This window comes from Poecilia reticulata, linkage group LG14 (genome assembly GCF_000633615.1).
Source record: "Poecilia reticulata strain Guanapo linkage group LG14, Guppy_female_1.0+MT, whole genome shotgun sequence".
Classification (NCBI taxonomy): domain Eukaryota; kingdom Metazoa; phylum Chordata; class Actinopteri; order Cyprinodontiformes; family Poeciliidae; genus Poecilia; species Poecilia reticulata.
Window position 1 is genome coordinate 15,766,045 of NC_024344.1, and position 12,988 is coordinate 15,779,032.

At 40.8% G+C, this 12,988-nt stretch overlaps 1 protein-coding gene across 1 annotated transcript in view; it reads right to left on the reverse strand.

Annotated features, from left to right (window-relative positions):
* Positions 1–1,541: 1,541 nt before the first annotated feature.
* The window catches only part of rps6ka4 (ribosomal protein S6 kinase, polypeptide 4), a 20,475-nt gene continuing 9,028 nt past the window's right edge, over positions 1,542–12,988 (reverse strand). The window contains exons 5-17 of the mRNA XM_017308524.1: positions 11,269–11,376; positions 11,104–11,184; positions 10,391–10,494; positions 10,045–10,195; positions 9,691–9,852; positions 9,467–9,592; positions 8,521–8,654; positions 8,301–8,394; positions 6,449–6,619; positions 5,236–5,427; positions 4,986–5,145; positions 4,705–4,868; positions 1,542–3,759 (exon numbers count right to left, since the gene is read on the reverse strand). Coding sequence (XP_017164013.1) covers positions 3,550–3,759; positions 4,705–4,868; positions 4,986–5,145; positions 5,236–5,427; positions 6,449–6,619; positions 8,301–8,394; positions 8,521–8,654; positions 9,467–9,592; positions 9,691–9,852; positions 10,045–10,195; positions 10,391–10,494; positions 11,104–11,184; positions 11,269–11,376 — 1,857 coding nt within the window. The 3' untranslated portion in view covers positions 1,542–3,549. The remainder of the gene's footprint in view (positions 3,760–4,704; positions 4,869–4,985; positions 5,146–5,235; positions 5,428–6,448; positions 6,620–8,300; positions 8,395–8,520; positions 8,655–9,466; positions 9,593–9,690; positions 9,853–10,044; positions 10,196–10,390; positions 10,495–11,103; positions 11,185–11,268; positions 11,377–12,988) is intronic.

The window sequence follows — 12,988 nt, forward strand, 5'->3', positions numbered from 1 at the left end:
GTGCACCTGTGCTCCCAGCCTCCATTTTTTTKGGGTAGACGTTTTAAATAGCCGCTTGTCCGGATGGAGCAATACAGCCCAGCAGCAGACTGCAGCCGGAGAACATCACGCACTGCATTATACAAGATGAGTATTGAGCAAAACACCATGCAAAATAGCAAATGTGATGAGAAACAGCCGGCAGGGGACGAAGCAGTCAACACAGAAGCTCACAGCAGCCCCCTAGTGGTGTGATAAACTCATTACAGGTGGATAAGCGAGGAGCCTTGTTATGTAGCGACAGCTTGAAAAATCATCTTTGGCTTAGCAGCAGTTTAAAAAGGGAACACAGTGTAAAATGAGCAGTAATACAGTGATGAATATAACATCCAGAAGTAATTCCTGGATCATCACCGCTAAGCTTCTCAGCTGCACCGGGGGATGAGCAGCAGGACTGTGAGGGAAGGAAACAGCTGGGATTTAAAGGGAATCTTTTTGGACACCCCCTGCTTACGTCAGGTATCGAATTAGCATAATTTTTAAAGACAAATTTATGTCTTTTTATGGAATGCATTTGGTATTATATGTTTTTATTGTGCTTTTCTTCTTTGTTTACTTTTTTTTAAGTAGAGCCTCAAACACCCTACAACTTTTTACTCAAAAACAGATAAATTATTAAATTTGAATATTGTGGAGAGTACGATATATATACGATATAAATATATATTTTTATAAGGAGCTTTGGTGAAATAATTTGTAAGCGAAAAGGCTTTTTAATGGCTGTTTGCGTTAAACTTTATGCTAAAACGGAACACCGGGAGCGTCATGACGGAAGTGGGACTTCGAGCACTTTCTCCCAGCAGTAGCATGGAGAGTGTGGCGGCTTAAAAATCTTCTTGTAACAGRAAAAATARCCTTAATCTTTATATACAGTTAAGCTCAGAATTATTCATACCATTGGCATAATTTTGTGGTATGAATAGTTATAGGTATGAAGTAATCTTAATAACGTTTTATAGAGGCCCAGCTAGATGCCTGATTGAATCTGACAGAGAAGCTCATCTCGAAGGGTCAATGATCAAAGTCCCAGAGGAAAAGATAGTAAAAAAAGGATGCCATAATTGAAGCCATTAAATGTTACCATTATTGAGGATACAAAAAAATTGACAAATTTTCTAAAATTCAAATATCAATATTTCCTTTTTGAAAATGCATACCACGACTCAATATARGACACCCGTCTTATTTATMATCAGAAATAAACTTCCAAGTTGAGTGAAAATAATTTTACMTTTAAATCTGCCAGGGTTACGAATAATTTGGGGTACAATATACAATCATATTTAATAAATTAGTACCAATGACGACAGCAACATGTCTGTATGAATTTTTTTTTAATCAGTCTGATGTGATATCCTAATTTTAAATGTCATGTTTTGATGAACTGTAGACAGAAAAATCATGATTAASAGATTTAATGGCTTTCATTCATCCGTCCGTGTATTTAATCTATATAATGTGTGTTTCATTTAGTCACAAATTTTCTGAAATAAAAAAGACTGTTCAATAAGATTTTAATTTATTGAATGGGTCTGTACATGTTGGGTTGCATCGAAGAAGCCACACAACCAGTGATTTACAAAATAATGCATCAAGACATTTTAATTCACAAAAAAATCTATATAATCAAATATTTTTTTCTTTCGTTAGCTGAAAAGAAAGTCAGAAAACCCCTTTCCCTCCATCAAAATGTATAAATATAAATATCATCTTACCGTCATATTTCCTCTACTTTGATCACTTAAGTTCAAATAAATACTACTGAAACATCCAACAGACAAAAAAAATAATCATAACCAGATATTTCAAAGTAATATTTATTTTTGCACCAACCAAAAAAAATAAAAAATAAAAATCTTGGTGCAAAAGATAAATTCCCAGTTAGGACACTGACAGTAAAATAGTAATGCTAAAACCGAAAAGAAGAGCGCCAAAAGAAACATCACCTACAACAGCAAAAGGAATATCAACACCAATAAAAGCAATTCTTGAGTAAAAACATCAACAAACAACCAGTTAAATTCAAAAACAACATCATTGGGGAACCAACGACAGCAAAGATGCAATAATGTTTCATCTGGCACGGAAATATGAACAAAACCGATCYGCACACACCCCTCAGTACGATACATAAAAACACACACTCTCTCACACACGCACGCGCGGAGGGCTGGAATTCAACAAGAGCTAAAATCATGATAAACCCACAACCACAGCATTAAAAAAAATCAAGGATGTAATAAATATCAGCAAAAATCACTGTTAAAGCTGAAATGTGTTTAATCGCTCAACTGACAACATTTAAGAAGTCCAATAAAAACAAAGATATACCTTTGAGACCGCTGTCAAACCATAACTCATTACATGATCAGTTTCCGTTTAAAAATCAAGATGGGTATGTACATTTCTTCCACCGGAAAGTCGTGTTTAAAACCGCCTCAGGAAAAAAAAAAAGAAAGAAAAAAGATGAGCAACCACAAGGTCTCAGCATCACTATGGCGCTGGGAAAAGCAGACAGACGAAGGCATCGTGTGCGCTCCGAGATACCATTTTCTATCAGTCGGGTACGAAAATATAGAAAACCGCATGCCAGACTGAAGCAAACATGAGATTCAATTCGACGAGCTTGTTTTGTGTTTTTACAGCTGCTAAAAAATAAAAATTCAACTCTGTGGATCAAAAAACTCCCAGAGTTGAACGATTTCAGACAAGAGCTCTGCCCGGAGCTRGTAGTGTTATTGGAAGTGCAGCACCTCTCGTGTGAAAACTGACTCCAACTACGCCCCGACGCTCACCCTGCACAGTGCCCAACATCCAAACGACACATAAACGTCACAAAATAAATCCCTCTGTGCGAAATCCCTGCAGCCGCTTTATGCGTCTGCGATAATTTGATCGTCGACAGTCTCTGCTGATAGTGCAAACGGCTCAAAATTTGCCCCTCGAACGTAACCGGCAAAGTTGATTTCGTTTGTGATGGTGTGGTGGAGAACTTGCGAAGGAGCGTTTGATTGATWGCAGATGAAATCAACGATTGAAAGGCCGGTTCGCTTGCAGCGTGCAGACAGACGCGTCTTCTTGCTCACAGAGTCGCTGGAGTTATGGCTTCTCCTCATTAATGGCTCGATTTTTCCCTTTCCTCCTCCTCCTCTGACCAGGCGCTGCTTCGTCGCCACAGTGAGGATAAACTGATTGTGCCGAGAAGAAAAATACTGAACAGGAATTCAAATCCTCCAGGGCACGTCTTCTCTTTTCGACAAGATACACGTTTGGTTTGAGTAGAGTGCAGCAGGAGGAATGGAGATTATTTTTCCATTAAAACTGTCGTCGTACCCGCACCGGTGTTTCTATCCATCAGTGTGGGTTTGTTTGTGTTTTTGATTTTTTTGTTTTGTTTTGTTTTGTTTAGCACTGACCCCATCGGCAGACACCATGTCCTCAGTGTTAGGATACGCCTYTTTGTTTTTGTTTTTTTGTTGTTTTTTTTCCCCCAGCGTCGCTCCCGTCGCATCATTTGGGCTTAATGTGCTTTGGGCTCACAGTCTGCTTGTTCTGCTCTTTGGACGCCGAGGAAGAGGTGGAGGATGAGGACGAGGAGGAGGAGGAGCTCCATCGGGTCTCCACGCCTGTGCTCGTCATCTTGAGCTTGCGTCGTTTTGCCAGGGGGGCGTTGTCGACGCTTTTCAGGAAAAAGCCTTCTCTCTTGCAACGGTTAAAAGCCTGTTGTACCGAAAAAAAAAGAAAAAAAAAAGGTATTCAGAACCCATGATATATTTCTTGCCAACAATGTATCCATTTTCTTTTTCCAAATGTCTTCTGTTGATTTTTATTATAAATTTAGAACCTAAGTATAGAAATAAAAATATGGCTTTTTAAGAATTTCTTAACGTAGATATTCCTCAAAATGACAAGTGGACTGTAAAGGTTGCAGATTCCTGGTCTGACATGTAAAATCATCACAATACACTTAAACATTCAGAATTACAATAGTAGAAATACTTTTTAATGCATCATATTTGCTTAATTTAAAGTAAAATCCAACATTATTTTAGTAATTTATTATTCTAGCAATTATTCTGACAATTAATGGGATAAAAAAAAAAAAACGGTACATTCTGCAGATTTTTTTTCTTTAACTGCTTAAGCTAATTTTATATAGTATTAAAAATACATGGAATAAGGCAAATAATTTATTAACTTTTTTAAATAAACATTTTATTGCTTAAATGCAATAACAGCATTCCTTTAGTGCGTGTTTCATCATTTGAAGCAAAAAGAAAAAACACAACTTGTGAAAAGTTCATCCCTTAACATCAATACAGTGTAGAGTTGATCTCTGTTGATCCGTTTTTTGAGTAACTGATTAATAATTAGATGAAAAGTGGAAGATTTTATTGATTAATTTTTAAAAGAATTTGAACCAGGTGAAGCTAAAACTAACATTTTATAAGTTCTGGGTAGAAAATATTTACAGAAAAAACGTTTTTCCATCATAAATGCAAAATGGGTTTTTTGTACAGTTTTTTAGCCTAATTGCTGCTACGAATACGTTGTTCTTTCAGCAACTGGAATGTTTTTTTTTTGTTTTTTTTAATCTGTGTGCTCCAGTTAGTGATCAATCGATTAGTAAATAATCAATTTCAGCCCAACATAGAAAGCAGCTACCTTGTATGTAGCATTCACATAGGTACGGACTGTTGGCCCGCTGGACTCCAACACATCAGGAGTRCACAGAGGAGTGGTGGACATGGACGCTCCGCCCTGCAGCCAGCTGTTCTCCTTCAGATCGGAGAGTTTCAGGCGTCTCTCTGGATCCACAGTCAGAAGTCCTGAAGACAAACACATCAAAACAGGCTTAAAAGATACAATTATGTGACATTTATGCTCTCTGACTACTGGACAAGTGTCACWACCACGATCAGAAATGCGTCCCTAGCAGCACAAACCTTTGACAAGCTCTTTGGCGTCCTCTGACACGCCCTTCCACGCCTCCCCGTCCAACGAGAAATCCCCCTCCTTTATCTTCTGCATGATGTCGACGGCGTAYGATGAGGTCATCCCACGCTGCTCGCTCTGAAACGGCACCTGGCCTGACAGCATGGTGTACTGCAGGACGCACACGGAGACTCATTAGCGCTGCTGCTGTTACTTAGCCGCGACACGTGTCACATAACCAGGGCGCGCCGGCTCAATTACCAAGATGACCCCCAGACTCCAGAGGTCGCAGGACTTGTCGTATCCGGCGCTCTCAAAAAGCTCGGGAGCGGCGTACTGCAGCGTGAAGCAGGGCGTCTGCAGAGGGGCGCTGCCCGCAGGACACAGGCGGGCGAAGCCGAAGTCGATGACTTTCAGCACAGAGTCCTCGCCCTCGTCGGTAAACAGCACGTTCTGAAAGGTCAACAAGAAAGGTCAACCCGTGTAGCGCGCTGCTGGGTGGRAGCACACTGCTACAGGGTTCCTGCAGGTTCAACCAACTCTAATTTAAGACCCTTTTTCAGACCATTTTCAATGAAAATTAAGACCTGCGTCCAGACAGAAATGTACAAAAGACAATAGCATATTTTATATGTGTATAAAGACACAACAGTGTAAAACTATCAAGGAAAAAAATTGTACTCCTATTGAGATTACCTGTAGATAAATTACTGTGTTGTTTTTTACATCACATTTTTTCATCTGTGTGAGAATACCGCTCTGTTCTGTCTTGGTTTTCCTTTTCTGCTCCTTCTCAGACGTCGCACCCTTTATACTAACAACTTGGTCAAAATAAAACTCTTCAGATGTTTGACCACCATGCTTAAAAACCACTAATCTTCCGACTTCWGAGTTTGTATCRCACCAAAATGAGGCTCTTATGTCAGTGCTAGTAGCAGCAGTGCTGACYGTTTTCTGGGGAGCGTCAGCCACACCAGGGGGTCAAAACGGTGACATGTTTGTAGTTCTCGTCAGTTTCTCTGCACGGCTCAGACATGGTTCTCTACAGTGTTCACCCAGTACTGCCAACCTTTAGCACAGATTGAACATMGTAYGGTTGGCAACACAAGTGAGCCCGTGGTGGAGACAAATCACCTGGTGAAAAATTTACTAGCCAGCTAGCCTCTGAGGTATCTTAGCAGCTGGTTAGCGGTAACCTCGGCAGACCCGAGTCACAGAACGCAATGAAGATGTCTGAGCGCGACTCAAGTCTTAGCGTGACAGAAAAGTCCCACAAGAAGAAATAAAAACAACATGGATGCGAAATAGTCCAGCCAAGACAAAAATGTAAGACCTGGGATTAACGTATTAAAGGCCAAGGTATGTTTTGTCTTTAATGTATTTAAGACTTTTTAAGGTTGCGCAGACACCCTGTGCTGGAATGATTTAAATAAATCAACTAAACAACTAAAAACTTTAAAAAAAACAACCCCACCTCAGGTTTAAGGTCTCTGTGCACCACTCCGGCGTCATGCATGAAGCTGACAGCTGAGACCAGGCTCTGCAGCAGCTGACTGGCCTCTGCCTCCCCAAACAGCTTCTTCTTCTTGATCCTCTCCAGTAACTCCCCGCCTCTCAGGAGCTCCATCACTAAATACGTGTGATACTGACAGAGCAGAAGATGTACCAGAGAAAAAACTAATGAGTCATTTTGTCGTACAATCCAGCTGATTATCATGTAGCGTAAACTGCACAAATAATATTTAACTGTGGTTGGTATTGTTTTTGTCCCCAATTCTTTCAAAATAAAACCAAAGTAGAAAGCCACAGTACTGGGAAGGCGAATCTACCACCTTCTTGCTGAAAAAGACATTATCGATACAATTTATTTATAATTCCTAGTTAGGATATAAAACATCTTAGGAAGCCAAAAGAAGGATATGAAATCTTATTGAAATGCTGCGCAGTAAAAATATGCAGCATCCAGGGTTGGAAACAATAGAAATGAAGAAATGCTGAAAAGAAAAGTGATCAAATCTAAGATGCAAATACATTTTCATGGCGCTGTCCCTTTAAGGTAGGCAGTGCGACGTATGATGAAGGAAAAGGTAAAGAGGAGGCTCAGCAGTTTTGCTGTTAGTGTGATAAAGTTCTACCCTGCAAAGTTTTCATAACATTCTTCCTGACAAACTTCTACACTTTGATTCCTAGAGTCCTAAACTCTCTTAACCTCCTGACTACCAGTTCATTTTTGTCCTCTGTAGAGGACATTTCTAAACTTGAATATCTCCCACCCCCTGCATTCTACTGATTTAATTTCTTTTGGTATCTGGAGAGGACATTTAGTGCTTTTCAATGATACCACATGTGAAGGGGTGGGACTTTTGTACGCACCTTTTTCTAATTCATAAAAATGGCATTTATCAGAAATAACACATTTTATGGGAAGAGACAAAGTAAGTGCATAAAACCTTTTGTTACCTTACAAAGACTGTGGGATTTTAAAAAAATGGTGATTGGACAATATTTTTTCCTGGTAGTCAGGAGGTTACGACTCTTTTTTAAAAAATCCAAATACAAAAGTTTACTGCTGGTATTTTTGTAGAATTGTAGAAATAGGCTTTATCAAAAATCAATCCAGTAAAAACGGAAACAGTAAGGAAGATGTTGGCGGATAGATTCATCATCGAAAACACTCACGCCCTCTTGTGGGAAAACAAAGACGCTGCAGTTTAAAAGGGAGTGAATGCAACTTCTGAAAACTGATGCATTTTGTTAGGTTTCCCGGAATTACGTGAAAATACGATAAAGTGTGTATTTATCTTCTGACAGCTTGGTGTTTGTGCCTGTAAATAGATGAATGTGAAAACAAAAGTCTGTGGTCCAAAAGAATTTATATGTCAGTGACCAAAATAAACATCACATTACTATTTAACTTTTCTGCAGTGAAATCCAAGCACCTATAACTAACAAAGCACTTTTGTTCCATTATATTTTTTGTTTCTCTCGCACCAAAGAAGTTCTGTTGACTCCTGCTGAAATAATTGCGTCTACTTTCCTCAAAACAGAGGCGTAAATTTTAAGTTACATCTAATTTCCTTGGATGAAGACACTTTTACAGAGATAAAGAATGGAAACTGTTTTTGTACTCTACTTTTTTTTCTATCCTTATCCAAATCTGTAAGATGATTAAATTCCAGACTTTTTAGGAAGCCTAAATTTAAAAAGGCATATTATTTTCTCAGCCGGCAGTGGGCTTTTACAGATAAAGTTTTTTGTTTTTTTTAATGCATGTCCCGTTTGATGTTCTGTCTGTTCATCAGCTGTCGACGCGGCGGTTCCTGTACCTGATCGGTGAAGACGTCGTACAGCTTGACGATGTTGGGGTGAGCCTCGCACTGCCTCAGGGCAGCAATCTCCCTCTGAGTATTTGCTTCCATTCTGACAAATAGGAAAACAAGACGAGTATGAAAAGTGCTTACACGTGAAACATGAAAACCGGTCCGCGAAGGACAGCTGAACACTTCTCAAACAGCGGCACATTAAGGGCGTGGCCTGCCCTCTCACCTGCGGCTGACGATCTTGACGGCGTGCTCGTGGCCGTTCTGCTTGTGTCTGCATTTCCTGCACACTGAGAAACTCCCCTCGCCCAGTGGAGGACCATGCAGATCCAGCTCATAGTGCTGGAAGAACTGGGATTCCTGAGCAAACATTCGTGAAGAGGACAAGCTGCTGGTATTCAGGGATCACGACGCAAGAAAGTATGTTGTCACGGGTTATTCATTAATTACAGATAAAAGCTTAAACCTGCAGTTTGCAGCTTTTGTAAACATTATATTTTTCACATATTTGTCAAGACTGTCACTCTTTCCTGACTGCATAATATGAGAGATAATCTGTGCGCATACAGAGCATGATTGACAGCTCTAAGACTCTCCTCCTGGCTCTGACTGACTGCTTCTGACTGGGAGAGGTTCATGTCTGGGAAGTAGTAACAAGTTTTATGAATTATGTAGAAACAAACGTTTATAAAAGTCACACACTGCAGCTGTTATTCAGACAATAAGTTTGTTTCTGAAGGGAGATAGTGAAAAGCAGTGTCAACTTCAAGTTTAAAAGGAATGTGTAGTTAAGCTCTATTTAAAAAAATACATGCTGAAAATTATTAATACCCTTCTCAATAATAAATAAAACTTTATTATTTACATTACATCAAACATAACTACTGAGAAGCCTCTTAACTTTTGTGCAACCAGCTTTAGTTCATCTATAATATTTCCCTAATTTCTATAACTTTGATATTTTATTATTTTTATACATGAAGGTAAGAAATCAACCTGCCAAACTGCCTTATGAGAGGTTTTCCTTTTTGTGGTTAAATAGTTAAATTAGATTAAATATTTTCCACTGCGACTGATTTCCTGATAAAACATCTTTCTCTCTTGCAGAAGGCAACACCTACTTCTGCTTTAACCATTTCCAAATGTCGCCCCGGCTGAGCCTCCAGCCGTACCTTTAGCATTGCACTTTGCTGGACAGAAGCAGAAGCCGGGCGCTCCGCTCCAATCTGACATTCGACAAAGTCTCCCATCACGGCGTTCTTGTTGAACAAAATGGAAGGAGCAATAAACGAGTAGCCCTAAAAACAGAGAAGAAGAGTTAGGTGTCAGAGACACGAAATGCGTCTGACAGAGTGTTACCTAGCTTTTCAGACAGCAGCTGAAGATGAGGACTGACCTGGAAAAGGCGGTCTGTGCTGGGGGGCGTGCTCGCTGGGGAGTAGACGGGGTCCATTCCGGTGAACTCTTCGGCAAAGTTGCCCACGTCGAGTTCACTTTTCAGCTCCGGTTTGAATGGACTCGGTACCTTCTTCTGTGCCAAGTCGGACCAGTTCAGTCCCTGTGAGGGAGCAGCGAGCAACGACATGCTTCACGAGAAAATCCTCAGACCTTCTAGATCATTTCTCAAGTCTACAACAGTTCACAGTGAATTCACAGCAGTAACACAGAAGTAAGGCTTGTAATACAAACTGGATGGATGGGAAGAAAAATGAGGGAATGTAGGAAAGACGGGCAAGCAGGAGGGAAGGACCTTGAAGAAGGGATGAGCTTTGATATCCTCGGCTCCTCTGGGCCCAGAGCCAAGTCTCTTGTGTGGATCTTTCACCAATAACTTCCTCAGAAGGTCCTTAGCCACCGATCCAATCATGGAGGGGAACGGTGGATCGCAGCGCAGGATACGTCTGACAGGAAAAAGGTAAGCGGGTTTTAAAATGACGTCTTTCTAGATTCCTACTCTGTTGTCCTCTGAAGCAAGAAACAGCACAGTTTTCCAACCTGCTCTACACCAAACCTTTTGCTACAGAAACAATTCGGGTGACTTCAGATTGAAACAAGGCCATTTAATCCGCGAGTGATCATTGAGGAGCAGTGCTTACTTCGACACCTCACTCTGGGAGTTCCTTTCTCCCTCCAAGGTGAAAGGAGAAGCTCCTGTCAGCAGCTCGAACATCAGGATCCCCAGGCTCCACCAATCTACAGACTTCAGAACAGCAGAGGGAGAAAGCAAGCTTGAAGACGAGCATGGAAAGGCCCAGACTGGAGYCGAACTGGGGCTGCTGCAGAAGGAACGCTTCTTCGAAACCAACACCTGGAAAATGTGATCACATCTAGCCCTGTGATAGTAACACATTTTAGTGGACGATGAGTTCTCCCAGAAATGATTGTGGTAAATGATAATATTGACATTTTGAGATCATTTTCCACTAATAATAATACGCTCTCCGTTTAACTGGAAAACGTGTTACATATACAAAATAAGCAAAGAAAACAACTGAAACGACAATAACTAAAATGGATTATGAAGTCTCTGTAACCAAAATATAAAAACCAATCAGCTTAGACAGGGATAACAGGCAAAAGTGGCAGGTAGTGCAAACTAACTTCTGGGTGTCTAAAAAAAACAGCGATTCCCAAAAGACAGGATTTTCAACTATATTAAAGTTCGGACGACTCTTGTCCAGATGGAAATTATAGGACTCACTTTAATTTATTACGCGATTAACTGATTTACTTCTTAACCGTATCATTCAACGCCTGTAAAAATATACAGTCACTGCTCTTGTATGACGCTCAGTCAAGAGGTCATCACCTTGCCATGGCCCGTCTTCCCCCGGATGATTTCTGGAGCCATGTACTCGATGGTGCCACAGAAAGAGTAAGTCCTTCCTTTCTGCAACGAGACGAAGCCAAAAAAGGGATTTACTTCACACACGGAGAGGACAGTAAGTTGCCACCGTAGGTTTGGGTTACGCACGTCTTCTTCCAGAAACTCTTTGCTGAGCCCAAAGTCGGTCAACACCACGTGGCCGTCGCTGTCTAGAAGGATGTTTTCCAGCTTGATGTCTCGGTACACGATCCCAAGCTGCACAAAACCACAGGGGGGGAAAGGCATTGAGATACATTTATGTTAAGTGAGTAAAAATAACATACGCAAATAAATATTGTTTAGTAAGTAGAGGTGAGAAAACGGCATTGCTAGTCCACAAACAGCCTGTTTTTTTTTTAAACTCAACAAAGTAAGAATCAGTTTTATTTACTGGGGGGAGAAAAAGGCAAAAGCAACAATTTCAACAACAATTTCTGCGAGTTTTCAGAAATTATTCGTTCTTATTTTAACACATTTGCAATAACGATTTTGATAATATTCACCCCTACGTCCCTCCCTCACCTGTTGCCCTCAAGATTTCTCATAATTGTGTTTTCACAATTATGAGAACGACAAAGTCAACTGTGCAAACGGTTGTGAAAAACAGCTTTTTGGATTTCACACATCATTCTTGTGAAAGGACATCTGCCTTTTTGTTTTGACTGTGTGACACAATTTTGACATTTGCTGAACAAAAAAAAAAGGAACAAAAAAAGAAAAAATGGATACTGAAATAGCTGAACATGCAGCTGATGTTCCCCAGAAAGACCAGCTAGCCACAAAGAATGATACACACAGCAGTCACTGGAAAGGATTTGCACTGGTTGTAATTTTGGTTCTGCGATGGGATGTTGTAGAGGAAATGTTTCTGTTTAATGTTCGGGCTGAATTTTAATTAATTACCTTTTGGATTTATTGATGCGTGCCAACGTACACAAATGGCATGGAGTCTCAGAGGAGCAGTCAAAGCATTGGCATTTACAGAGTCATCGTAAACTCTCATGTTTATGACTACAAATGAGGATGAGAATGATTACCCTCCATAGTCGTTTATTAGCTAAACGCAAGTGGAGGGTTGCTATTTGGGCATCAGAGCATGTGACAAATACTGCTTGGTGCCATTTTTACATTCAATGCACAATGTTTTGTCATATCACCAATAAAACAAACAAAAATAAACAATCAAGCTGACATAAACATGTTTTTGGAAGATGTCAGCCCTCCACAGCCCATTTTAAGCAACCGACGTAGTTTTAAATCTCAGTGTCATTTTCCACATTACACGAGCGTTTAGCCATCCTGCCCCAAATGGGATTTTTCTTCCTTAAGAGTAGTTACTTTTTAAGTACCGTATTTGTCGGACTATAAGCCGCTACTTTTTTCCTAAGCTTTGAACATGCGGCTTGTAGCCTGGTGCGGCTTTTCTGTGGATCTTTCTTCAACCACCAGGGGGCGCATTAGCAGGAAGTGAATCATTGGAAGTCAACATTGGAAAGCAAAGAAGAAAGTGTTAATTTTGTTTTCAAACTCATACCTTATCGTGGCAGCCCAAGGGGGGGCTGCCACCTTATCGTGGTGGAGGGGTTTGAGTGTCCCAATGATCCTAGGAGCTATGCTGTCTGGGGCTTTATGCCCCTGGTAGGGTCACCCAAGGCAGACAGGTCCTAGGTGAGGAACCAGACAAAGTGCAGCCCGAAGACCCCTATGATGAATACAAACTTTGGACTGCGTTTTCCCTCGCCCGGACGCGGGTCACCGGGGCCCCACTCTGGAGCCAGGCCTGGAGGTGGGGCACGATGGCGAGCGCCTGGTGGCCGGGCTTTTACCC